Consider the following 26,634-nt stretch of genomic DNA (forward strand, 5'->3'; position numbering starts at 1 on the left):
AAGGCTTCGTATTTAGAAGGAAGCTAGAGAATACATTCGAATAGCATGTCGTAAACTATAGCAATGTAAAATCTATGCATTGCTGTAAAATAACTAATATTACCGTATTATTAAAATTATCGTAAAGCTTGCTAAGGGTACCTATATAAGTAAAGGAAAGGATTTAATAAAGAAAACACAGGTTTTACGATTACATTGTTTATTTTACAATGCATAATAAAGAACAGACAGGAATAGAAAAGTTGTATATGCTATAAAATTGTGAGGACAAGACTAGGTTAAGGGTGGTAAAGGAAGTAATTTGTACTAATTTGTTTTATTTTTGCCTTAAACTTGCCATTCTTATTGTTAGCGATACGAAATAGATAAATAGAGACGGGTGGGCAATGTTGACAACGAGTATGAAGCGCGTATGATTAAACATGACAGATTGTGAATAAGCGCAGAATGCAATGCCGTCTTCTAGTAAATAATTGTACCAAAAGCCCTACACACTTTATTTATCTTTTCTGTGGTAATAGATGGCGCTGGTTCAAATTTGTGAAAATTTTAACATTAAAAATATAGATGGCGCTAAAAGCAATAATTTTAGCTATTTGAGGATTTATTATAACAAAACATTATATCTATCTTACTATAAAGGTAGCAAGTCCTACTTTGGTCATTTCAGTGAATATTTGTGTTATATGATGCACTAAATAGCAAAAGTACAATAACAATCGAGAAATTATATATATTTGCATCTGTTTTATTCATTTTCTAAGTAAATGATACAATATTGTACCTAAATAACGGAAAATTATATAAATAATTGAATAAAAATAGGAGGCCTAATTGGTGGTAAGTACCAACGAACCATTTTGACATAAATTGGTTTCTTCATAGTTAAATGCATACATTAAACAAATATCATACATGTTTATGATTCGTCTATAATATATTACCGCAACTATTGCCCCCAATGGGGCAAGATGGCAGACATTCATCTTTTTCATTCTGACACGTCAATTTTGTAAAATATAAAATCACCACTAAAATATTAATTATGACATCTCTTATAAAGATGATATATAGGAATAAATTAAGGCTTGTCAGAGTGCGTCATGGGAGGCAAAGATTATATTTATGCGAAATTTCTTGAAAATAATTTTACTGGTAACACTAAAATTAAGCCATATTTTAATGGCAATAGACAAATTGCTAATAACATATTTTCCTAACTCAGTCATGTTATCGAAGCATAAGGGATTCAACAGGGACCCAAAACATAAAAATATCATTTTCACAAATTGGGTATATAAAAATAATGAAAACGTTCATAACCATACAAACACATATCACGTTTACATACACTTTGCTTGTGAAAAAATATATTATTTTTTAAATAAGTAGTAGCTGCCATATATTGAAAACAGTTGACATAACAATGCTTTTCAAGAATCCACACAAGCCCGCGAACCTTATAAATTTAATTACATAAATTGTAATATGAGACAACTTATAGGTATTACATACCATCTAGACCACCAGGAAGGCTGAAAATTTAGTCATAATTACATAAAACTTTTATTAGTTATTTATAAGCTCAATATAAAGCAGCATAAATTAATTTAAATAAATTATAATACTTTAAATTTGTATTATATAAAGAAGTTATATAATACATAATAAGCCAATGTAGCAAGCTCCGATAATGATGATGCCTGATTTGAGAATGTTTTTTTTAAATATACTTTTAACAAGAAAAAAGCTTTGAAACACAAATTTTATCAAAAAAGTTGCTTATTCAGTCAGCGCGATTGAACCTGTCACGTGTTCGTCGATTAGAAATAGATTAAAAAATGACAAGCTAAAGCACCCCCGTGAGTGCGTAGGCGCAGTGCGTCCCAAAATATATTTTCACAAGCAAAAGCGTCCCGCGAAGCACTGAGCCGGTTTTGACCGGTTATGCGCGGTGATTTTCAGTTAAAACCGGTTTTTACCAGAGTCCTGAGGATTTACCGCCGGGCGGGTTACGCACGCGGACAGACGTCTTCGTATTGAGACCTTCCATTTCCTCTGAGAATTAAAAAAAATAGTAAATTTAGTGTAAAATTTTAACCCAACCTATTTACTAAATTTTGATGTCGGGTACCCTTTACATACCCCAAGAATCCCATCATCCCATTTGTCCCTCAAGACTCATCGATATGCAGATTGAGTCCTCTAATAAACGAGCTCGGGGTGGCACATTGAAATCGATTTTCCTTTAGTTTTTATAAAAAAAATATCTCTTCATGTATGTTATCTTGTGTTAAGTGCTGGTCAATCAAAAATGTACTTCTTTTTGTATCAATGTATCAGTGTGCCTAAATATATAAAAAAGTGGAGTTCAGGGATCGTATTAAAAATATACTCATTTCGAAGGCTTTGAAGCCTAGGCATCTGAGGACGTAGGTTAATATCCTGACTTGCATCAATGGTCTTTTTGTGTGAATTTAACTCCGGTATTGTGAAGGAAATCTTCTTAGACCAAGGAATCGTCGTGTCATTCACAGAAGGCTGATCATCTTGCCTACTACAAATTATGTATAATTATATATATTCGTATTTAGTGATTTAGTATAACATTTGTTACTAACGGCTGATAGAGAAGGTGGAGTTCTGCAGGTTCCTCTGCGTCGGCTCCCGCATCTTACGACCCGTGGGAGTGCTGCATCCTGATGACGTCACCGACATACCCTCCAGCTGTTTCTGGACCACGCTCAGTTCTGCTAATTATATTTATAACTCTGGTAATTATGAAGGAATTCTCTTTGTAAGGGCAGGACAAGGTCGAGTTACGACAGCTTAGGAAGGGACTACTAAAATTATATATAATTTTATTTTAAACACGAAATACTAATATTCGAACCGGGATTCGAATCTGCTACTATATATGTTATACAGAATATTTAGAATTAAAACTGTTACCATGTGAGTCGTGTGTGGGTGTCCCGTTGGTGATCTTCGAGGGTGTGACAGGAATCTCGAGGTTCTCCATCTGTGGTGAGCGGGACCTTTCTTCTCCATAGATGTATGGGCAGTTTGGTGGAGTCTTCAGGTATTTACCGAGACCTGGACGATAATCGCCAATCATTTTAAGAAAAGTACTTACAAAATTGTTTGTACACAGAAATGCGTGATATATAAAAACTCAACCAATTTTGATGAAACTTGACCACAACTGGGCTTAAATAGTTTATTGTATCAACTCTCAACAATATCGCGTATATACGAGTCGGATTGAGGTAAAAACAGTTATCTAATTGAAATAAGGTAAGTTCAAACTGTATTTTTTGTAAAACTGCATATTTAAAATTTAAAAAAAAAATCAGTTCATAAATAATTTTCATAGATAAATTAAAATTTCTGCCCATGCCCCAATTTGAATTGTTCCCTATCTCACCTTCAACGACTCTAAGGTTTCCGTCGTCCAAGCACACTCGTCCGTTCACTATCACGTACTGAGGACTGCCCACTACGTGTTGACCCTAAAACAAACAGTTTTAATGAAAGCAACATAAGTACAGTTTAAAAGGCCGGCAAGGCACTTGCGAGCATTATAGTAATGTAAGAGACCATTGGTGATATTACTTAACATTTTATAAGTCATAATCAAGCATTAACTAGGTTTGATTTAACCTTAAATTATTTATAAACAGAAAAATGGCAAAAGCTCCATCTATATATATACTTTGTAAACAAAACAAGTTAAATATAGTATCAAACTAACAGTTTAAAAGGCCGACAACGCACTTGCGAGCATTATAGCAATGTGAGTGACCATGGGCGATCTTACTTAACATTTTATAAATCATAATCAAGCATTAACTAGGTTTGATTTAACCTTAAATTATTTTTAAACAGAAAAATGGCAAAAGCGCCATCTATATTTACATTTTGTAAACACAACCTAGTTAAATATAGTATAAAACCAACAGTTTAAAAGGCTGACAACGCACTTTCGAGCACCTCTAGTAGTTTCAGCGCCATCTATATATGTACATATTTTGGAAACAAAATCGTATAAAAACAAAATAAACATCTAATTGTAAATCTGAAACAATAAATTGAATCAGAATCGGTCCGCCGTTTAAGCTTAGTGACAAACAGATCAGCTTATGTTTTGCCTGTAAAACTTTTAAATTACTGTACCTCAAATATATTAAAATCAACGGCATGATGGTGCGTAGCGGCAGAAATGGTCCTCTCCAATCTCGGGTCCCAAACGACCACATCTGCATCACTGTTAACTGCAATACGACCCTTTTGGGGCCACAGGTTGAAGATACGGGCCGCGGTCGTGCTCGTCACCGACACGAAACGGCATGGATCCATAATACCTATAACATACATATATTAAAATATGTAATTTATATTTTTTCTAACCCAAAATAACTTTATTCATATAGGTAACCATGTGCACTTATGAATAGGGGCAGATAAATATGACGGTAATTTTTTTTACTACGCCGATAAAGAAGTTTACTTCGAAAATAATAATAATATTTTTGTATAAATTCTTCATTAAAAACGTATGATCAATCGCAAACAAATAATATTCCGGCGTCACTGTACCTGTGTTAACAGCCTTCTGCCACAAAATGGCCATTCGATCTTCAACACCATTCACACCATTTGGGATTTTGGTAAAATTGGTTTTTCCCAACTCTTTCTCTTTCTCATTGAAAGTGCAGTTATCACTGGCGATTACTTGGAGGTCGTCACTAAAATATACAATTTAATCGGATTATTACGCGTCAAAAATAATTACTAGAAACATCGGCTATGCATTAATGGACAATGTACGGTGGAGGTAAACATTATTATGCCTCAGACCCAAAAATACGACAGCGTGTAACTGGCACAGAAGGTTGGTCATCTACCCGCCTATTATAAATTACTAAATGATCACTAAGCAGATGAGCAGTGTTGGCCTAGTGGCTTCAGCATGCGACTCTCATCCCTGAGGTCGTAGGTTGGATCCCTGGCTGTGCACCAATGGATTTACTTTCTATGTGCGCATTTAGCATTCTAACTAACGCTGAAGGAAAATATCGTGAGGAAACCGGCTTGCCTAAGACACAAAAAGTCGATAGCGTGCGTGAGGCACAGAAGACTGATCACCTACTTGTCTATTAGATTAACAAATGATCATGAAACAGATACAGAATCTGAGGCCCAGATCTAAAAAGGTTGTAGCGCCATTGATTTATTTTAAACAGATAGGGGGTCCACTTTCATTATTAATAGTAATAAATTAAATTATAATAATTCCTGTATTTAAGATATTAAATGATCGAAATTTATAATAATAATTTATTGCAAGAATGGAAGAAGAAGAATGGCGCGCAAATTTGTCTTTAAAGGAGTTTTACATTTTGCATGATAAGTCATATGAATTGGTCAATTCCTATATTATTTGTATCGTACATATCAATCAAACATTATTAAATTTATAACAACTACAGTGTCTTACGAAAATAATCATTTATTGAATAATACATTTTTCCAAGTCGATTTTTAACGACTTTAGTCGGAAGATCTTTTAATTCTTTCGGTAAATTATTGAAAATCACCTTTTGTATGTCAATTAATGACATACAAAAGGTGATTTTCCTAAACAGTTCCAGATTGATTCTTGGCACAGCCAATTTGTCCCCATGTCTTCTTATTTATAAGCATGTAAGATTTAACATTAATTAGAATATGTTGTTTTAAATTAAAATTATTGTTGACGAATATTCGAGCTTTCGAAAGGTCCGGGCATTAATAATATAAAAGTAATAAGTGACTTCAAAACCATTGACACATACACAAAACACGTGAATGTAAAAAATATATATGTGTGTCTTATACTTACTCAGCGAGCGCCTGTACGATGGCTTCGGGAGTAGAAGGATCAGGTCGCAGAGGTGGTGATAATACGTGAGCGGCCGCGTGACGGAAGCAAGCGTTCTTGTAATGGGTACCTGTAATTTTATATAAATATATTAAATACCGTATTTGCACCGTGTAAATAAATTTGCATTTATTATGTATTAATTATATATTCATATTAATTTAAAGTCTACGAAGTTCCTAAGTCTAGAACGTAATAATAAGTAAAAAATGCTGTCAAACGACATGTTTAAGATATAATTGTAATTTGTAATTGTAATAATTGACCTATAATATAAATGTTATGTCTTAAAAAGATCACTTCGATTTGACTTACTTTTCGATATATTTAAGGACAAATATACACGATATTTAGTACGCGCGCTTGTGTCTAACCTGTTTTTTTTTACATCAATTTATGTGGGTGTGGTGTGTATTATTAGTGGTTTCAGGAGGACTCTTTTTAAACAATTGAAGGTCGTGTTTTTCCAGAGAAGACCGCCACCAGGAATGTTTGTACATGTCTAAAATACTTAGTGTAGCGGACCGTGGAAGGCTTCCAGCCGTAATATTCAATTCCAACAATATTTTATTTATTTATATATAATATGTATATATGTATACTTCGTTACCATAATATACATAATTATACAAAAAAAGTAAGTAGGTAACATAAGTTATTAGGCAACAGGCGGCCTTATCGCTAACAAGCAACAACAATATCACATACAAATAAATTGATCTCCCTTTTTTTGAAGTCGGTTAAACCGATTCGTTGACTTTTACTTGAAATTTAATGCTTAAATGCTTTTCATATGAACTTCTATCGTCCTGCGGTACTCCTAAGGTATAGTTCAGTTAAAAAAGAGTCCAAGAGGAAATCTAATATAAAATGTACTCACCGTCAGTACCAACTGTAGCGGCTAAGGTTTCACCGTACACTGGTGGTCGCTGACGCGAACGCGCGATCCGTAGAGCCTTTACGGCGCTCTTGGACATCATGTGAACGATGTATAGGGGAGAATTTGCCTGAAATACGAGTTATATTTTTATAGAAAATAATTTTTTGTTAACAAAATATATTTTTTAAATTTATGAATCAACTTATATTAACATTGTTAACGAAATGAGAATGGTGCTCGAATCATCGAATCAAAGGTAAATAAATAAGATATCATCAGTTACAACTCTTTTATTATATATAATATTATATTCCGTTAAAAACGGCTAAATTCACGATCAGAAAGCATCAGAAATCAGAAATCGTACCAAAGATCATGTCGTAGATAATATAAATGTCTATATATATATGTCGATATTATATATAGGCATAAACGCACGCCTATCAACCCTGAGGTTGTGTGTTTGATTCCCGGCAATACCAATAAATTTCATGTATTTAAAATACTTCTAAGAACAATATTTCCATACAAAAAAGTATTGTTACCTATAATATTCTAAGTTATTTCCGATTAATTTATTTAGGTAAGATAATTATAAAATACCTGGTTGGCTATCACACAGGCCCTGTTGACGGCTTCGGCTTCCACTTCCTCATCACGTGAGAGTTGGTGACCCTCAGGTCCTGTCACTCCAGCCTCAAGGAGCTTCTCGGTGTTACGAGCTATAATGTTGCCATTTTCTGCGTGCACCTATAATTAGGTAATGAAAAAGTTAAACTTGGAAAAGGTTGGATTGAAGTCGTTTTTCTTGCAGGGGTATTAAGCAGGGTATATAGTATATATAATGAAATCTCAAATAATATACAATTAATTCATGACCTTTTTTTAAATGGTCAGTATCATCTCGTATTTGGATGATAGAACCTATTTTGTTATAAGGCAAACAAAAAAACACTTAATAATTAATTTCCATATACTCTTTGTAACGCGTTCCCGCCAATATCGGCGTCAATTTTTGCCTTTATAAAAATATGTGTTGTAGAGAAAGTGAAGTAATTTATAACCTCCTATAAATTGGTCCCGTGGCTTGCATGAATATAATGGTCTTTAGTGTAAGAAGCAAAAAAATCTCTTAGAGATTTCTAAGGAAAACTTCAGAAGCGAAGTCAGCAAGTCTCCTGAGACTGGACATAACGTCCATGGTGCCGCTGTTTGGGCCACCGTAGTATTAATAGATACGTTATGGAATAGAGAATGCAATTGTGTCTGCACGTATGCACCCGTATTATAAGAGAAAAAGATGAGAGCGAGATACCTGAGCCAACGCCCTCAGCTCAGCACAGGTTTCCATGGCAACCATGAGTTCGTAGTCCTCCAGCATCCAAGCGTCCTTATATGCCATGAACATCTTGAAGGAGTTCACTCCGTGTTCCGCCACCAGCTGTTCCATCTCTTTCTTGACTGACGGAGACCACCAAGTCACGCCTACGTGCAGTGCGTAGTCGCAACATACCTGTGTTACAATAAATAATACCGTTGAAAAACTATAACGGTGAAACTATATTTTAAGTTAAAAACTTATTTTAAAAAATAATTTAATTATTCAAATTTTGACTTTGTTCCCTTTGGAGTAAAGACTTTTGGGTCATGTGGTTCAGGGCGCTAATTAAAGATTTAAAGTGGGGTATGGATGTTACCGGTGACCTCAGAGCTGTTGCTTTCCCCTCTCAACGATTAAGTATCGCAATACAGAGGGGAAATTCCAGCATCGAAGGTACACTGCCCCAGGAACTAAACTTTTTAAATTTGTTTAATTTTTTTTATTATTATCACCATGTAGGTTAAGAATATTGTAAACACTACATTTGTGTTGGAAATAAATATAAATCTATGGATTTTTTAAATAAAATATCATAGATCTAAATCTTAGTTCCGAAATTTTAAGAAACTTATTTATAACTTGTATATAACTTTGTTCAATAATTCATTATTCCGCATACGATATACTGAATACTGACGCAATAATGAAGTCGTGATATATTAAATATATATTATAAAAAATAAATCACTTACTTTATTGTCAGCCTTTTGTCTCCAATTGCCATAAGCTTCTAATAAGGACTGACCCTTATTTGGAAGCACGAAATCAACTGAAAATGAAATGTTAAATTTATATAACTATAGATACGTATAGCTAGGGAATACACAGTAGTAAATTAAATATATATATATATGAGACGGAAACTAACTGTTGTGGTCTCTGGTAGAATGACCACCGATGTGGAACACGTCTGCTCCACACCATAATACTGAGCCAGGACTGGTTACAACACTACACACATCACACATTTAAAATGTACCTTATTTCCTAATTTTTTGTTATTTTTCTTTGTTGATTATTGTTTTGTGTGTTTCTGTGTATGTGTTTCGTTAGTAATAAATGTTATGTCTTACTGTATGTTCTACACATTTACAACATACCTCAACTATAAGCAAATTTTACAATGAAAATAGTCAATAGAAAATTTGGTGAACTGAAATAAACATATTAGCTAGCTGCACCGCGTTCGCTTTAATATGATTTCTTTACTTAGCTTACTATTTTAGTTACTACATAACATTGGAACATTTTGCTTTGCTACCTAATGGAAACTGTTGCTATATCCATAAAAACCCTTGTCGTTCATGGAATAGATTTTAAAAATACTTCGAGTATTTTTAAGTTAGACACGTCTTCTAAGTATGCGATTGATTTTTATTTATATAGACGTGTCGTAATAATATCACAATTAACATAAAAATGCAAGTAATTTCCAAGTAGGTACTATAGAAGATACTCACTGATGGTAGTAGTGCCACCAGCTACCGCAGCCTTAGTGCCCTTATAGAAATCATCAGCAGTCTTGGCTCCCATCATCTCCAGTTCCAAATGAGTGTGGGGGTCGATACCCCCGGGCATCACCAGCTTCCCAGTCGCGTCGATAGTGCGGGTGCCCCCAGGAATTATTAGGTTACGGCCGACTTGTCTGAAAGATACAATAATTTTCATTATTAAAGCTGTTTTCACCTCGACTAAACTGAATGAATAAAAACTTTTCTTTTTTTCAACTTTTTTATTATTTTGAATTTGGAACACGTATATTATTTTAAATACTTCTTTCGATTTTGCGTCATTTCATATATTGTTTCGTATTCATTATCAAATTACAATATGTAATGAGGTGTTAAAGAATAGGATTGCAGTGATCGCCTTGAACAAAGTGGTTATAGAGCCATCGGTCATATTCCGGACACTTGAAAAGCTTGGTATCAGCTGTATGTTCGTATATCGTACTATGAACTATCAACAGATACAACAACACTAGGTCTGTTGAAGACCAGAAAAATCGGAGCGGCCGCGAGCTGTTAGAACTACGAAGGTGCGGTAAAGGCAGAATTCGTCGAATGCCCATTAGGAAGCAAAAATCTTATCGCGAGTAATGAAGATTCCTGCTAGCACTCTAGTCACCTGTCACCATGACTTGCCCTAAATTAATATTTTCAATTAAAGAGAGTGGATCAATCAAAACGCCTTCAAAACTTCCAGCAGGAGTCTGCACCTGGTCCTAAGACACGAACTACCCAAGTCTGGCTTGAAATCAACGTTCCAGACTTTATAAGAACTAAAGACAGGCTCATCTAGCCCAGACCTCAACCCTATAGACTTTAAATTATAGTCAGTTATAGAGGACATGGCCTGCTCTAAACGACACGCGGATATTGAGTCTCTTATAAATCTTTAGAGCATGCAGTGGCGACATTTCCATTGGAGACAATGCGTAAATAAATAGATTCATGTCCAAACCGATCCAAGGCCGGTATAAAAGCCAAAGGTGGCCATTTCGAATAGAATATTGTTTAATTTTTTGCTGAGACTAATAAATGTATGGGCATAAATTTTAATAATATTACATTTATTCATTATAAAAATGCATTTCCATAAATAAGTTACAAAGATTGTTGGAGCTCACGAACTATCCACTATCTTCTTGACACCGCGGACTTAGTGAGAAGATGGAATGGGAAAAAAGATTTTTGTAATATAATATAAAACGCCTCTAAATATATCTAATAACGATCTATATCATTATTCATTTGCAAACTATTAAGCAATTTATTTCACTTAATTATCAAATTTTTTTCATAACTAACTGGAACTAATTCACTTTTTTATTTAATATTGCTGAGTCACGAATCGTTTGGGCGTGATTTATTACCAAACAATATAATTAAGGGAATTTAAAAAATATTAATAGGGTTAATAGAATGTTTGGCCCCGTGAAATTATGCGGGAATGGGCCTAATGATTTTAATGTTATACTATAATATGTGGTAGTAATTCGGGATTTAGGTACATACCAAATATTTATCACCTTTGCCTTTATTATAAAATGTCGGAAGTTTATCGTAAAACCCAAAAATGCTTTTGTTTTTTAATGGTAACGGACAAACAATCCCATGAACACTTATTTTTAGTGGATGCGTTGCCGGCCTTTGAGGGAGGAGTACACTCTTACTTTGAATAGTTGGAGGTCGTATCACTCAGGGAAGGCCACTGGGACTCGATTCCACAGTTCGCCAGTTTGCAGAAGAAAGTGCCTTGTGAAACGGATTGTGGAAGACTTCCAGCCATCAAGGTTATGTTGATAAATTTTGCATTGATACGGCAGTTGAAACGAGGCAGGAGGGATCAACCCAAAAAATTCTTTGTATAACAAAATGTTACTTAATTATCCTTAAGTATACGACCGAGCCGGGCAGAGTGTATTGGCGGTGTAGTGACACCGCCAATACACTCTGCCCGGCTCTCGATTCTCACTTGATGTACAGTGGTACATCAAGTGAGAATCCTGCCCATTTGCCTATATAATTTAAAAAAATATATTTTTATAAATCTAATCAGTTATTTGCGAATGCAGATTCCCAGTTTTGTGTATTGGCATAGAGATTGAAAACTTTTTGAAGTGAAACTTCTTTATCGGCGTTGGAAAAAAAATTACCGTCACATTTTTGGGATATGCGTCACATTTTTCCGTTACGCGCCATTTTTTCTTGTCCCTACCACGGTTGATTCGTAGAGATTCCAAGCCATTAATAACAAAAATATGTAATAGCGATAACAATGATAGTAATAATTCTAATACAATTAATGAAATTCTGTAATAATCTTAGTAATAATAAGGTAAGATGAAATAATTGTATTATTTGTATTCATGTCTATGATAATAAAAGCCCTTTGGTAAACTTTATCTAATTTAACTTTATTTAACAAATTTCTGTAGAGTTGCATATAGTAGATCATTTTTAAAAAAATAAGGTCATAAAGAAGTTTCACTTCTCACGTGTGTACACGCACACATTTTATTTTTTCGCTCTTTTCTGATGCCCACAGTTATAATTTTTATGACATGTTACTGTCTGTCTGTACTGTTTATGACTGTCTATGTATAAAAAATTTCACAAAGTAAACAGTTTTAACAATAAAAAATTTAAAACAAGAACAAAACAAAACAACAACAATCCAGTTAACGATATAAATAGCCTGCACTATGATTAATGACAACTGTCACTTGTCTCTCATTGCCCATAAATACGACTATTTTATAATAGCCGTCAAAAAGCTATAAAGTTAATGAGGTTTACACACTGATTTACAAATATGCCCCTTACGTTAAGTAATAAGTTAGTTTAAACAAATACTTAATAATATTAGCTGAAGAGTTTTGTCGTTTACTTCACAAAAAATGATTACGAAAAAAATACAGAACACACAGAAAAACACAACTAGTATTTGGAGATATTATCATAGAAACAAATAAATCAATCAATGGCGGTACAACCTTTTTAGGTCTGGGCCTCAGATTTCTGAATCTGTTACATGATCATTTGTTAATCTAATAGATGAGTAGGTGATCAGCCTTCTGTGCCTGACGCACGCCGTCGACTTTTTGGTTCTAAGCCAAGCAAGGTTCCAGCGAATGTGAAATGCGCACATAGGATGAACATCACATTGTCACATTGGTGCACAGCCGGGGATCGTACCTATGAGAGTCGCACGTTGAAGCCAACACTGCTCAGGAGATATTATCAGAGAACATTAGAATCTTTGATTGTATGTAGTGCCCTTATCTTAGAGGACATTGGCGTGGAGACTACATCATATGTCCTTTCGACGAAATATTGGGTGGTAACCTCACCAAAAAAGACATTTCATTCGGGTGCTTGGACGCGAAGGACGGGATGGATATTGATTTGATTTCTAGATTAAATACCATTCTGATCGCAATAGTATTTTATTTTCATATTTATAACGTGAGATGAAAGCTATAAATTATGGCAGATGATGGATGTATGGGGAAAGTGTGTTACGTTTAATAGCTACTGCGTCAATAAATTTAAAAATATCAATATGAAGAAAGAACGTTTGCTCAAAGAAATGTTTTATTTTTAGTAAACGAGTTTTTTTTAATTTGGTTCACGCACGTCGGACTAGGGATAGGACTTTTGACAACTATTGTTTAATAGACTACAACAAAATACCCAAGGGGCAGGCTCCATACATTCGACCATTCGAATATTTGTACGAAATGTCTTAATATTTTTTAATTATATATTTAATAAAAAATTATAACATATAAATGTTCTGAACGTGTTTACCTACTTGGTGAACAGATAAATCATATTTTTCAAAGTGAAATTATCTGTTAAATATTTAGTTGCTTTAAAGTTTTAACGTATGTCCCCAACTTGTTATTATATTCAAATACAATGTCATTGTGACACTTTAATGTCAAAATTGACAGCCCATATATGGGGTTGGTGCGGATGTCAGCTTGTTACCGCATTAGCGACTTCCGGCGATGCGCGTGCGGTATGAGCAACGAATCGCGTCTGTGTTCTTAATTTAAAATAGTTGTTTGCGACGCTTCCTTATTAAAATTACACATTTACTGTACATTGTCCTCAGTAGAATCCTTGTAGTTGACGTATTGCTAAGGAGATAACCTGCAATACATAGATTATAGATGATCCTTATTGCAAAATATTAAAATTAAATAGGAAGGAAGTTTGTGTTTGTTGGACTGGAACTCGGAGCTAATGGGAACTACGGCGCCTCTTTATTATACTATTAGTCAAAATATAGGCCAAACTACCAATTCGATGGGCTTTCGGCACGGTTACATACGAACATAACGATATTTTTGGCAAGTATTTGTAGGCAATAGGACAAGTGAGTTACCAATTCACGATTGACGCATCGATAAAAAAAATCTACCATTTTTTTTAGTAATAACGTTCATAAAATGTTACCAATATTAATATATGAAATTTGATTTGAATTTTCCATACAATTAAAATTAATTGTAATAGGTGTTCGTTTTGTTCTTAACACGCCCTCAAATCTCGGCTAAAGTTTTTCATACAAAAAATCGAATTCCTTAACACATTGTGCTAAGCTGAATTATTATCAACACCTACATTACGAAGTAGGTAGACAAAAAATGTCAGCCCATTGAGGGGTTAAGTGAGTTCACCGCATTATCACGAGTACTTGCGTAAAATCAGACCGTGAGACGCAGCATCAGCTGAGCTATTGATTTTCCGGGTTTACTACGCGCATGCGTAAAAGAGCTAGACGATATACAGATTTGCTCTTTTGGAATCTGATAATTCAATCAATGAATATGTCTAAATAATTTGAATTATGTATCTTCAGAGAATGAGAAAAGTACTGGTTAATAGTGAAGTGTCTAGAATGCAATCTTTCGAACATCAAACAATAGCGCATAGCCTTTTGTTTCTACTGTATAAGTGTCTTAGTTTGCCTGAAAGACATCACTTAGAAATAAAACCATCGATTGAGTATTTTTTTCATGGAACAGGACGCAAACGAGCAGGCTCACTTTTAATAAAGTGCTAACCTGCAACGCCGCGGGGCTTGCGGCTGTGTCGCCGACCTTTTGCTATATAATTTAGTAATTCTTTCAATTTTAGTATTTAAAAAGATAGGGGTAGCAAAATTCAAAACTAAAGAAATTTCAAAAAAGGAATTTAAATATGATTTCATAGAAATAAGTTCGAATTTTAAAAAGATACCTGTTTTACAGCAATATTAAAAGCAAAACAAGATCGCGTGTAAGTATAAGTTGAGGTAATCCTGTAAATTGTAACTTTATGACACACACGCGATTTTATTCTTTATTCTCGTAATATATTTATAAAATTTAAAGTTCAATACAAGAACTAGTGTTAGGGATTAATACATACATAAGTCACAGTCTACGGATAAATACTACCTAAAGACTCTCTCCTAGGGTGTCCTAGAGTCCTAATCATTGAATGAATTGGAATCGCTATTAAAACTGGTACTCTGTAACCCACTGTTGATTCCAAAAGTGATTACGTTCCATCGTTTCTGAATTCACCATGATAGTTATATTCCGATTGTAATAAAAAATATAGGAAATTTGAGATTGGTCTATAAAAAGGCGGGTTCCATTTGTTTCATATTATATTTTGTTCAACATATTTAGTATTATTTATATCATAGAATATGGCTATAAATAATAACTTAAATCAATAAGGCTGCCGCAAGTCTTTATATTTGTCCATTAGTTTTCTTATATGCAATTAAATATTGGCTGCTGGTGTTTACAAATATTTAACAAATCATTTTTTTATCCTTCCTTCTCATATTTTTTTTAATTACTAAACTTCTCGCCCGTTCTACGCTTTTGATGTGAGATCTGGCAGTAAATGTACATAAAAAAACATTTTTTTATCTTTCCTTTCGTATTATAAAAATAACTAAACATCTCGTCCGTTCTACGTCCTTGATGTGAGATTTAAATAAAAAAGGTTTTTTTCTGACATTCATAAGTGTACATTAAGATTATAATGAAAAAATTATGATTTTATTTAAATAATAATTAAATACTACATTAAAAAACGCTCAGTAGTGGAACGACGTGTAGGTGATACAGGTGAAATTTCGTATTCCACCATGACATCCCATGATGAAGATGATTAAATCCCACAATTACTCTGAACACTCTCCGTGGTAAATGCGGAACATAACGCCAAGGGACGAAGACGCTCGGAAAGAAAGATTAGGCGTCCACGATTCGATGTACATATGTTTATGCTATTTATAATTACTTTGTTAGAGAAATGAAAGGGAAAACAATATTTTTCATTCACATGCGTTGTCGTGAGATCACGCAATTTGCAAGCCTTCGCATAAATAGGCAATGAAAGGGAAATCGATTTTTGAACACGGAACAGAGAAACGTACATTTTCCATAGTACACATGAAATCACCAATAATAAAATTTAATTAATCGGTTATTTATTTACAAAATTTGATGTTTTCATCTTTTCACATTTTGTAAACAGGCCAGCTTTTTTGCTAAACTCAACTGTTGAAAAACACTTCTACTTTAGTTCTGCCGTAAACCAAAGATATGATATGATTTCTATTAAAGAAATTTACCCATAAAGATTTATTATTTATTTATTAAAAGTTTAACACATCAAATACAATATCTATGTTATATTTTTCAAACTGTTTTATCTAAAATGTATGATAATTAAGGTAAACATAAATGTAAGAAAATTACAATTTAATCTTATACATAACAGGATAAAATAAAAATGCAAGATTATTTTTGTTAAGCAGAAAAATGAAGAATTTTAATGAAATGAATCTATTAAAATAATTATGATTATAAACGAGCATAATTAATATGTAATTAAAAATTCCATCTCCTTTCACCCGTTGGTCAAATAATGTTTTTTTTTGATTATGCTACTAATAAAATTCAGTGGGTATTTAAGTAATGTTCAGACGTAAGTTAACACCATTAATCGAATTGAATTGTACCTTTCAGTTAGGTAAGAGATATAATAAATATAATTTTCATAATTTCACATATAAAGTTAATTAGTATTCCCGAAAAACACGAAACGGTTTTATTTCTTTCAGTTGTCTCTTTAGAAATAATCAAAATTGTACATAAACAAATACCTTCGTAATTAATTTCCTGATATAAAATATCATCAGATGAGACAAAAGAGCAAAAACGGCCACAATACACTTTCACGTTTAGCGCAACCCTACGAGAACACATCTAATTGGACAGGGTGCTTGACCCGCTATTGTTCGGAAAATGGAGAAAATCAACAGTTTCTACACATTGTCGTACGCAGTATGGGACGTCGACAAACTTGCGTCTAAGAGAGATTTTAGGGTCTCGACTCTATAAGTAAAAACTGTTTATAAACAACTTAATAACAAAATTGGGGCGGTAAGCACTATATTTCTTTGATTTTCCTATTTGGTGGTTACGTCAACAGTAATTATTTACTTTTTTACACATATTACCCACACATTAACTATGCTTGAAAACGATAACAGGATTCCTACAACACATGAATACGTTTATGTACTATTATTTTTGAGTAAATTTGCTTACATAATACTTGAACGGCCACATTGGATTGGGATTGAGTACAAAAAGCGGCCGTTAGAACGTTTATAGGTATGGGTCCGGGATCAATCACACAGTCGAGCTACTTAGAATTACTAACTGTCTCTAGTAACATATAGAGCAACCGAGCAGGCTCATCTGATGTTATGTGAAACTGCCATGGACACTCCATGCCAGGGCTCGCGAGTGCCTTGTCGGTATTTTAAGGATTTTATGTATTTTATTTTGGAGCATTTTTATTTACAAAAAAACAATTTTACTCATTTCTATATTATTAGGAAATAATTAATTTTAAAGATTTTTTACAATATTCTTATCTGGCATAGTAATAATAGAATCGAAATCTTTAGTTTCCTATATTATAATCTTCTTTACGTAACCGTATGTAGCCGTTCGTGTGTATAACGGCCTTAGCAATTTTTGCTGTACATAGCAATTTATGTTTTTCTAGTCCAATTGTTTAGTTCGAGATAAATTTAACAGCTATGCGTGTACGCGTTCTAACACATTGTATCTTCGGGAATTCTCTTTATAGAAGGTTCTAAATTGACTTTTATAGATTTCGTATATATATTAAGCAATGTTTTTGTATTTTTCGATTGTATTTTTTGTGGGCAACATAGATATTCTTATCGGACGGGAGCAGGGTCACTTTGACTAAAGCGCTGCCCATGGACAACGACTTTTTTTGAAGTCCCACAAGTCGGGATAGGAATAACTACTAGCAGCTAACTCCACAGAGAAGTGGTGCGCGGCAGAAAGTGGTTTAAAAAAATATTAATTTCTTAGCTACGCCATGGATAATCTGTAATTCCAAGCTATCAGGTATTACCACGAGGTATATAACCTATATGGCAGCATTTATTTCTGCGACCAATTTGTATGTTAAGAGCAATTACGACTTTAAATTAACCACCGAAAATCACATCATTAGTTGAATATTTGCTCATAATTTTATGTGCTACATTGTTGCTAGCTTAGAACATACGCCGTCAATGCTAAAACCTCCACGAAGCCGGCTTTATCTCAATTATAAAACGGACAAATTGAAGCTCTAGAAATGACTAATCAACTGCATACTAGGAAAGTGTAACCGGAATACCGCTTAATATTGTACTGTATGCAAAACTTTTTGTACAGATACACACGTCACTCTGTATCTTTTACCGCTTTTACCATGCCGTCTTCAGAGGAGTTCAACTGAGTTTCATCATCGGACGTCTGGGCAGAATACGATGTCCCACCCGTATAACCTCGACGTCCGTCGTTCGACTACTAAGCGTTGTTTAAGGCAGTTTTAGCCGCGCACCACCGGTATGTGGGACTGCCCACTGAAGTATTTCCGAACCAATACGATGGGGTCCTTCAAGAAAAGAAGGCGGGCAACGCACTCGCGAGCCCTCTGGCATTGAGTGTCCATGGGCGGCAGTATCACTTAACATCAGGTGAACCTCCTGCCCGTTTGCCCCCTCTTCTATAAAAAAAAGAGCGTAGAAGAAAAAAATCATGGATTCGTAACGTTGGGGAGTGAACGGGTATTGCAATTGCGGAGTTACTGCATCTGGCACTAGACAAGACACGCTTCACGAGACTGATATAGTGATGCGAGCAATGGTTCCGGGACGTGGCCCAGAGACCGATCACAACTACTCTTAAAAGAGTGTACAAAGAAGTGAAATCTTACCTTTAGAAGGCCCATCTATGGTCACTACTCATAAAACGGTAAATAAAATAGACGCGAGTTGTATGTATGCAGTCTCCAGGGCTTCAAACATACTATATGACTTTCTATTAAGGCCCTGCACATCAATCCTGCCCTGCCATCTGGTGATGTATGATGTTTCTTGGCTTTAGATTTTGGCTATAAATAAAATAAAAAACTAAAAAGTTGTTTTTCTATTTTCGTTTTTAAGTTAAATTTACTAAAAATATAATGAAAGACGATATTTAATAAATTTATGGAAGATTTAAATAGGGAAAACATTTGTCAACACGGCTATCATGTCATAAAATCCGGACATCCAAATCCGTTTAAATAGCCACATGCGACCAGGGGTTGACCACTAGTTCACAGATATTAATAGATGCACTAACAAGTAACCCACGTGAGCTGACGCACACCGTTAGTCATCTGGAAACTAGATTTAAATAAGGCTGCCACCATTTATTGCAGCCAAGGTTAGCTTTTCCCGAGTTTTCTTTCACTTCCACACGATTTATTTAGTAAAAAAATGCAGTTCTTGGGAGGGTAAATATAGATAGATGCGTTTGTTTAATCTTCATAGGTTTTTGTACCTGAATCTTCAAGAACTGTCTAACTGTCTTTGACAATAATAAAATAAATAAAAAAGCCTTTTTTATTTCTTGCAAAACAACAAAGTAAACTTAATTTTATATTTTTTTAAAAGAATAAATGACAAAAAAATCTCCTATTTGTATATCTATTTATTTTTGCAAGAACTTTTCCGCAGGTGAAGGATCTCCTATCTTGCTCTTGGGTGAGTTGGAATACTAGACAGCAAAATAAAGGTTTTCTCGATATAGTATTATAACTTGAAATTTGTATAATTATACGGATAATGACTATCAAATGAAGTAAACTTGAGTTCAACAATGATATAGTATAAGGCTTCGAAAATAATTTAACTAATGTTTGAGTTTGAATAAGAACGATTGTCATGAGTTTTCGAACAAACGTTTTCTTTCTATTTCAAATGCAAAATACATAACTAACTTTCGTATAAATGAAAAACCTAACAACAAGCAATTGAATATATAATGATTTAATCCATTAGGGAATTATACAAGGGCGTGGTGACCCTATTCTAGTCGAGGTCAGCGAATGAATAGTGCTAAATTAGCGTGTAAATTTAGTTCGCTGAAAATATTCATTTAGGCACAACAGAAACTAGTCAATTGTTCATTTTTTATACGCCTTGTTCTGGGTAGACATACACGTGCTATTCACCAGCAATTATGATTCCGCTAAGGGCCTTGAACACGTTACTGTACATTTTTCAAGTGTCATACGTAATTATCATTAACTATTCTTCCTCGAAGCTGGTAAACAAGCTCTGCGTCGCAGCCCTGAAGAGTGCTATGCTCGGTGATTCTCTACACGATTGAGAAGATTCGTAGCTGAAGCAAAGTAGCCGACAAACCCAAAAGAGAAGAAGAACCAATGGCCGGAAAACCAAGGACATGTAGGTAGATGGATGACTTGGTGCAGATCAACGAAAGGTGCTGGATGCATGGTGGAAAGGTAAAGAAGAGGCCCATATCTAGCAGACAGGTTGAAACGAAATTAACCTCGAACCCACGACTTTTGGGTTGAGATTACGTTACAATACTAAGCCTCTTCTTTAACGAAGAGGCAATTGAAAATATACTTCCCCTCACGCACGCATCAGAAAACAATCTGATTATTTAAAAAGTGTTGCCACAATTAAAAAACGATTACAATCGGAAGGAAATTCACAAGACGTAAACAATAAAAATTACATCATCGGGCAAAAATAACGGCAGAAACAACCGTTGAATAGCGTGTACAGAATGTATAATTAATTGGTTTATTAATGAAAGTGCAAGAAACTTTTACTATTGTAATGTTTTACCAATATGCAACGTCATATGAAAGATATGTTTTCTATACTTATGGACGAATCGGTAATAAGTTATAAAGCTCTTAGGTTAAGTCAAGACTATGTCAAAAATATAGTTCTCGCTTACAAGTCATAGTCGACCCTAAGGCCGCTAAGTTACCGGGATGCCATGGCATCTCGCTGGCTACGTATCCAAACAATTTGTTTTGGCAGTTGTTGGCAGTTGACTTACTTGGGAGTGCAGCCAGGACCAATGGTCCTTCCCATTGTGGAGTCCGGATACGGGGCAACTGGCGACGTCGCCAAACGAGCAAAACGACCAAGCTCCGTCTCACTCACTTGGTGTACGAAATCTGAGAGAACTGAGTGACAGATAGTAGCAGCTGGAAACTTCATTTCACTACCGAAGGTAGCCAAGGGTAGCAATGCCTACATAGCCGGTGACGTCGCCATGGCGTCCAGATGAGTTAGAGGCCTAAGACCGCGTGGCTGTTTACGTAACGATAATATTTATATTTCCTCTGTCGCCATTATTAGATAGTTTAGAAATCCGATTGAGCTAATTTAAGCCGATAACCGTAAAGTATATAATTTATTAACAGAATAAGCGATTGTTCAAATGCAACTTATAAATTATCACGGTCTACATCTTGTTTGAGTGAATAGTTATAGGAATGGTTCATTTACTTGAGACAGTTGGACCACCCAGATGCAGTTATACCAAAGTCGTTAAAGATATTCTCTTTTGATTCCATTTGAAGATGTGAATGACATGGTTAAGGCTTGGGTTACCACGATTAAAACAAAAAAACCAAACGTGGAATATTTTGCTATTATACCTGTTTATTTGCGATATTTGTTCTCGATAGTTTGTTTTTTCTCGATAGATAGTTGTTGTTTGCCATTTTGTATGATGATTTGCTATTTTAAAAGAGTACCGAGAGTTTTTTACGCCGACTTTTTCTCTCGGCCTACACCCTCTGTCTTCTTTGCCGATGAGTACAGATGTCTACCTATTCAAATCTAATGACTTGGAATAAGTTATACCGGTATCTTATATTCCATAATAAACATATTTTTTTGTTATTTTTTTATTGTATACCCTAAAGATTGTTTCCGCTTCCCCGGTATAACAATAATCTATGTATTAAAACTAAAATATTCATTCATTCTTCTTTAACACTTTTTCAAACATTCTCTGCATAAAAACACAGGAGGCTGATCTTGCCGATTAGATTGACAAGTAGCGCCACTGTTTTTTTTATCTATATTCGTTTAATCTGTAATGATGACCTGTCAAACCTTGACACAAAAATCCCTATAGCGGAAAAGTGTGAAAATGTACAAGTTTAAAAGGATTGGCCCTAATCAGTCAGCTGCCAGACATTTTCAATGCCAGTGCATTATATACCCGTTATGTATTGAAGAATATCCGCTCGAACCTATTATCCCACAGACTGTAATAGTCACAGATGTCAATGCCATAGCTGTATCCCTTTATTCATAGACAAGTAATAAATCATAGTATTGTTTACATACAGTTTTGTCAAATCCGAATGTCAGATAAATGTTCAGTTATAGTGTAGAAACGAAAATCATCAAAGATAAATAACAGATAAGATTTAAACCTAGATAATATTATCTAGATAAAATTTGACTTTACCAGCGGCTTGGCACGGGGTATTTATTATCGTTTTCCTCCAACTTCGATTTTGTTCCCTTTGGAGTAGACTCTTGGGCCGTGGGCGCTAATTAAAGATTTAAGTCGACACCTGCTAGATAGTACCAGTGACACCAGAGCTGGTGCTTTCTTCGCACAAAAAGTATCGTAACACAACCAGGAAATTCTGCCAGCGGACCACAGACCACCAAACTTTTAAAATTTTATTTTGAATAATTTTCAATTATTTTTATGATTACTATGTAGGTTAAGAAAATTGTACTGTATATTGATTGTTATGTTCAGGTTTCAATAAAGGAATAATAATCTATTTATGATATTTCTATAAATAACACGCACGCTTTAAATGTTATCGTTATTTTTGTGATTTTAATATGTCTTTCACAAAACAGATTAGTAAAAATGTATGATGGTGTATATATTGATTTTCTCTGATCTAGAAGACGTCCGTACCACCCACCGCGTAGCATCGGTGCATAACTGTTTTAGTTATTAGGTAACTTTAGTCTATCTAACTTAACCTATAACGTTTTTGACCTTAAGAAGTCATACCCTTAAGAGTTTTCAGAAGCCTTAGCGCAAGGGTCATACGGGCAAGTGAATTCCAGAGGGATAGCGTTGCCGACCTTTAAAGAATCCAGATTTCTTCATGAAGGACCTTAAAAATTTGTACGAAATACAGGCAAAAACTTCCCTAAGACACGCTAGGTTGTGGAACGACAAAAAGAAAACTGGGAAAACACGTTTGATTAATTATAGTTGATTTAATTAATGACTTACTTGATGATTCCATCTTCGATGTACACATCAGCGTCTTCCATTCCATCATCATTGATGACCCGGCCATTCTTGATCAATAGTCGGTTTTGGGAGCTCTGTAAGAAAAGGAGTTAATTTAGCAAAAAAAATATATCGAAAGAGCTCCTCATAGTTCCGTTAAAAACGGAAAGGATTTCACTCATATTAATAAGAATAATTTATTTGCAAGAATATAGTACAAAAATGTGGTACTATCTAAACTTCGTATATTCTGCCACACATAAAGGCGTGCAAATTTGTCTTACATTATAGTCTATTCTTATATTATTTTGTTACTACATAATCACATTATTAAAATATATTACGTTATCAAATTAATATTAATTATAATGTTTCAATTAAATAACGGTTAATAATACATTTTGCCAAATGAACTAGTATATTTCTTGTATAAATACGTTTGCAAAAATAATAAGTAAGAGAATTTATTTATTATTTTTATAATCAAATTTAATTTATATGTAAGTTAGCTTAATCAGTGTTAATATATTCATAAAGCGTAACAAAGAAACACGATTTCGTACTATCATTAGAAGTACAAATAATAAAGAGCTTATGGGAGGCTATTGGCATGCAAAAACAGTTGAAATATGAAAAAAAATTACAGTTTGATTTAGTTTTAGGGGTTTAAAAGTCTGTTTAAGGATTGTATGGAATTCCTTTTTTTATTATAGATAAAGTGACATTCCATTTTAAAATTGCAATAATTTTAATATCACTCTTACTTTAATATTAATTCCAGAGACGGTATTGACAGGATCCGGCATCGTAGACAAAAAAGCGGGAATTTAAAAAGTATAAAATGTCAATAATCACTTTTACAAAATGGCGGACAATATGGCGCGTGCCGTCCGCGGGACGCAGACTGAAACTGAAATGCGCCACCCAAAATAGAAATACTCCCCTCGTGAAGCTTTGCACGTAACTATGCGTTTTCACGCATGTCCTTTAAATAATGTATAAATTGCAGGGAATTCCCTAAAAATCACTACTTCAAACGGTTCTTGGAAAGAAAAACATAGATAAAGCAAATAAATGCGTTTTCTGTCTGTTCTGTGTGGCTTGTATACGTATAAATATATTAGATTGACTTGGTATTAAATTGAGACTTCTGCCTCTATTCTACGTATAATATTTAATATTATTATTAAATATAGATTTATTATATATACATTATTAGATATTACAATATTATTAACCAACATAGGTATAATAATAATTAAAAATTAATAAACAGAAGATTACAACAAATAAAAAAGTTTGGTCCCTCTGGCAGTGAACCTTTAACGCTGGCAGCATTTCCTCGCTGGCTTACGATGCGTATTCGTTGAGCGAGGAAAGCACCAGCTCTAGTCACCTGTACTATCTACCAGGCTCCAACTTAAATCTTGAATTACCGCATGTGCACTTGAAGCCCGTGGCCATGAGGAACCTCAAAAGGAACAAAATCAAAGCTGGAGGAAAAAACTCTTATATTTGAGCCGTTATTATTTTAAGATTATTATGAGACTTGAAGGTATATCATTTAATGTTGAAACATGTAAACATCGGAAGTGGGATCGCATACGTGAGTGATGTATACATACAATACCGACAAAATGCTAAATAATGGTATTTCGACTATCACATTAAAGCATTCTATATTTTCTTTGACATATTGCAATTTGTTTTATAAGCAATTTATTATTCACACTCACATTGCGAGGTTGATACACTCTCATTGCGAGGCTCGCAAGTGTGGCCGACCTTTTAAGAATTATACGCTCTTCTTTGAGATACCCTAAGTCGAATCGGAAATACTTCAGTGGACAGCTAGTTCCACATAGTAGTGGTGCGGCCAATAGAAACGCTCAGTTGTGGAACTACAGACGCCGAGGTGATACGGGTGGAATTTCGTATTCTGCTTCGACGTCTGAACAACTCTTTTCTCCATGGTAAATATGGTAGAAGATGCAGAGAGCCTCCACGTCTCTACGCGTTTAGAATATTTTGGTTTACTTTTAGTTTACTCAATTTCAACATCAAACTTACGAACCACGTAATTCCAACCGACAGTTAGTATACTTTCAATTCAAATGTTAAAACATAAAAAAGACTAAAGCTGAATAGTAAATACGTATTTAACGATCGTAAACAGTCGAACACCAATTAAAAGCTTAAATAAATGGTTAATACAATGTTACCAGTTAGAAAACTTTCCCTTATTTGTGATAAGAACTGGCATGAGTGAAACCCGAACACTTTCCCGTTCGATACGGTCAATTCGAGTTTTACTTCTAAACATTCGCTTATAATACGGATTTGACAGTTAACTGATACCGAACCGACCGAACTATTGTCGGGATATAAAAAAACCCAAAACGAAAAAAAGAATAAATATCGAAACGATTTTTTTTTAATCATAGACTAAAAACTTTACAGATGAAGTATATCCTTTTAGCTTACATAGACATTAGACACGTCAAATAACGCCTTTAAAAATACGCAAAGGCATGAGTAACATACATGACCTAGCCCTTCAAGCAATAATATGAGACATGAAATTATGTATTCAGCACGGAACTGTTTAAGACCTGCTTAATTCCATACACGCGACGTAAATCAGTTTAAGGGAGTTTACATACGTACCATTTTTTAGGCAACCATTTATAATCTGTAATTTCAAAACACATGGGCTAATAGTGCAACTTAAAAAAACTTTAACTAATAATTTTAATCAATAAATAAAATAAATTTTGTGTAATATAAGTAAAGCAATTATACTATATTTAAATGAATTATACTCATAATCTATAAAGAACATATAAAGATTAAGAAAACACTTTTGAAACGGATTGGATTTAAATTTAAAATTATGTAAATAATTATAAGTTTATAATAATAATACGAAGCTTAAATCCGTTTTAAAAGTGTTTTCTTAATGTGTAAAAGATATGTTAACAAAAGACAATAACATATAAAGATATAATCTATAATATAGTTGGGATGGACAGAGTTGAGGAGGACCTGCTGGGGCTGTAAGCCAGCAATTGGTAGGAGCTGGGACAGAACAGGAAGAAACGCTAGAACTTTCTCATTTCAGGGGAATTTTGGGGCGTAGAGCCAGGCGTAGTGAGTGATTTGTTGGAACGGTTATCTTTGTATTTTCAGCACGATTGCCTTATTCGTCTTATCCGTGAATTTAACGCCGATATGTTAAC

General features: G+C 34.2%; 1 protein-coding gene across 5 annotated transcripts in view; it reads right to left on the reverse strand.

Annotated features, from left to right (window-relative positions):
- Positions 1-217: 217 nt before the first annotated feature.
- The window catches only part of LOC123710864 (dihydropyrimidinase), a 42,324-nt gene continuing 15,907 nt past the window's right edge, over positions 218-26,634 (reverse strand). Inside the window, exons 1-15 of one of the 5 annotated variants that reach the window (XM_045663132.1) lie at positions 24,160-24,293; positions 23,396-23,490; positions 9,645-9,829; positions 8,877-8,953; positions 8,119-8,316; positions 7,407-7,553; positions 6,804-6,930; positions 5,885-5,993; positions 4,600-4,748; positions 4,177-4,364; positions 3,428-3,512; positions 2,953-3,096; positions 2,622-2,753; positions 1,983-2,058; positions 218-1,535 (exon numbers count right to left, since the gene is read on the reverse strand). In XM_045663132.1, coding sequence (XP_045519088.1) covers positions 1,508-1,535; positions 1,983-2,058; positions 2,622-2,753; positions 2,953-3,096; positions 3,428-3,512; positions 4,177-4,364; positions 4,600-4,748; positions 5,885-5,993; positions 6,804-6,930; positions 7,407-7,553; positions 8,119-8,316; positions 8,877-8,953; positions 9,645-9,829; positions 23,396-23,490; positions 24,160-24,201 — 1,782 coding nt within the window. In that variant the 5' untranslated portion in view covers positions 24,202-24,293 and the 3' untranslated portion in view covers positions 218-1,507. Of the gene's footprint in view, positions 2,059-2,621; positions 2,754-2,952; positions 3,097-3,427; positions 3,513-4,176; positions 4,365-4,599; positions 4,749-5,884; positions 5,994-6,803; positions 6,931-7,406; positions 7,554-8,118; positions 8,317-8,876; positions 8,954-9,644; positions 9,830-23,395; positions 23,491-24,159; positions 24,294-26,634 lie in introns of those variants that run through there. The other 4 variants (XM_045663133.1, XM_045663131.1, XM_045663135.1 and 1 more) reach the window with 4 other exon arrangements.

This window comes from Pieris brassicae, chromosome 6, assembly GCF_905147105.1.
Source record: "Pieris brassicae chromosome 6, ilPieBrab1.1, whole genome shotgun sequence".
Taxonomy (NCBI): Eukaryota; Metazoa; Arthropoda; class Insecta; order Lepidoptera; family Pieridae; genus Pieris; species Pieris brassicae.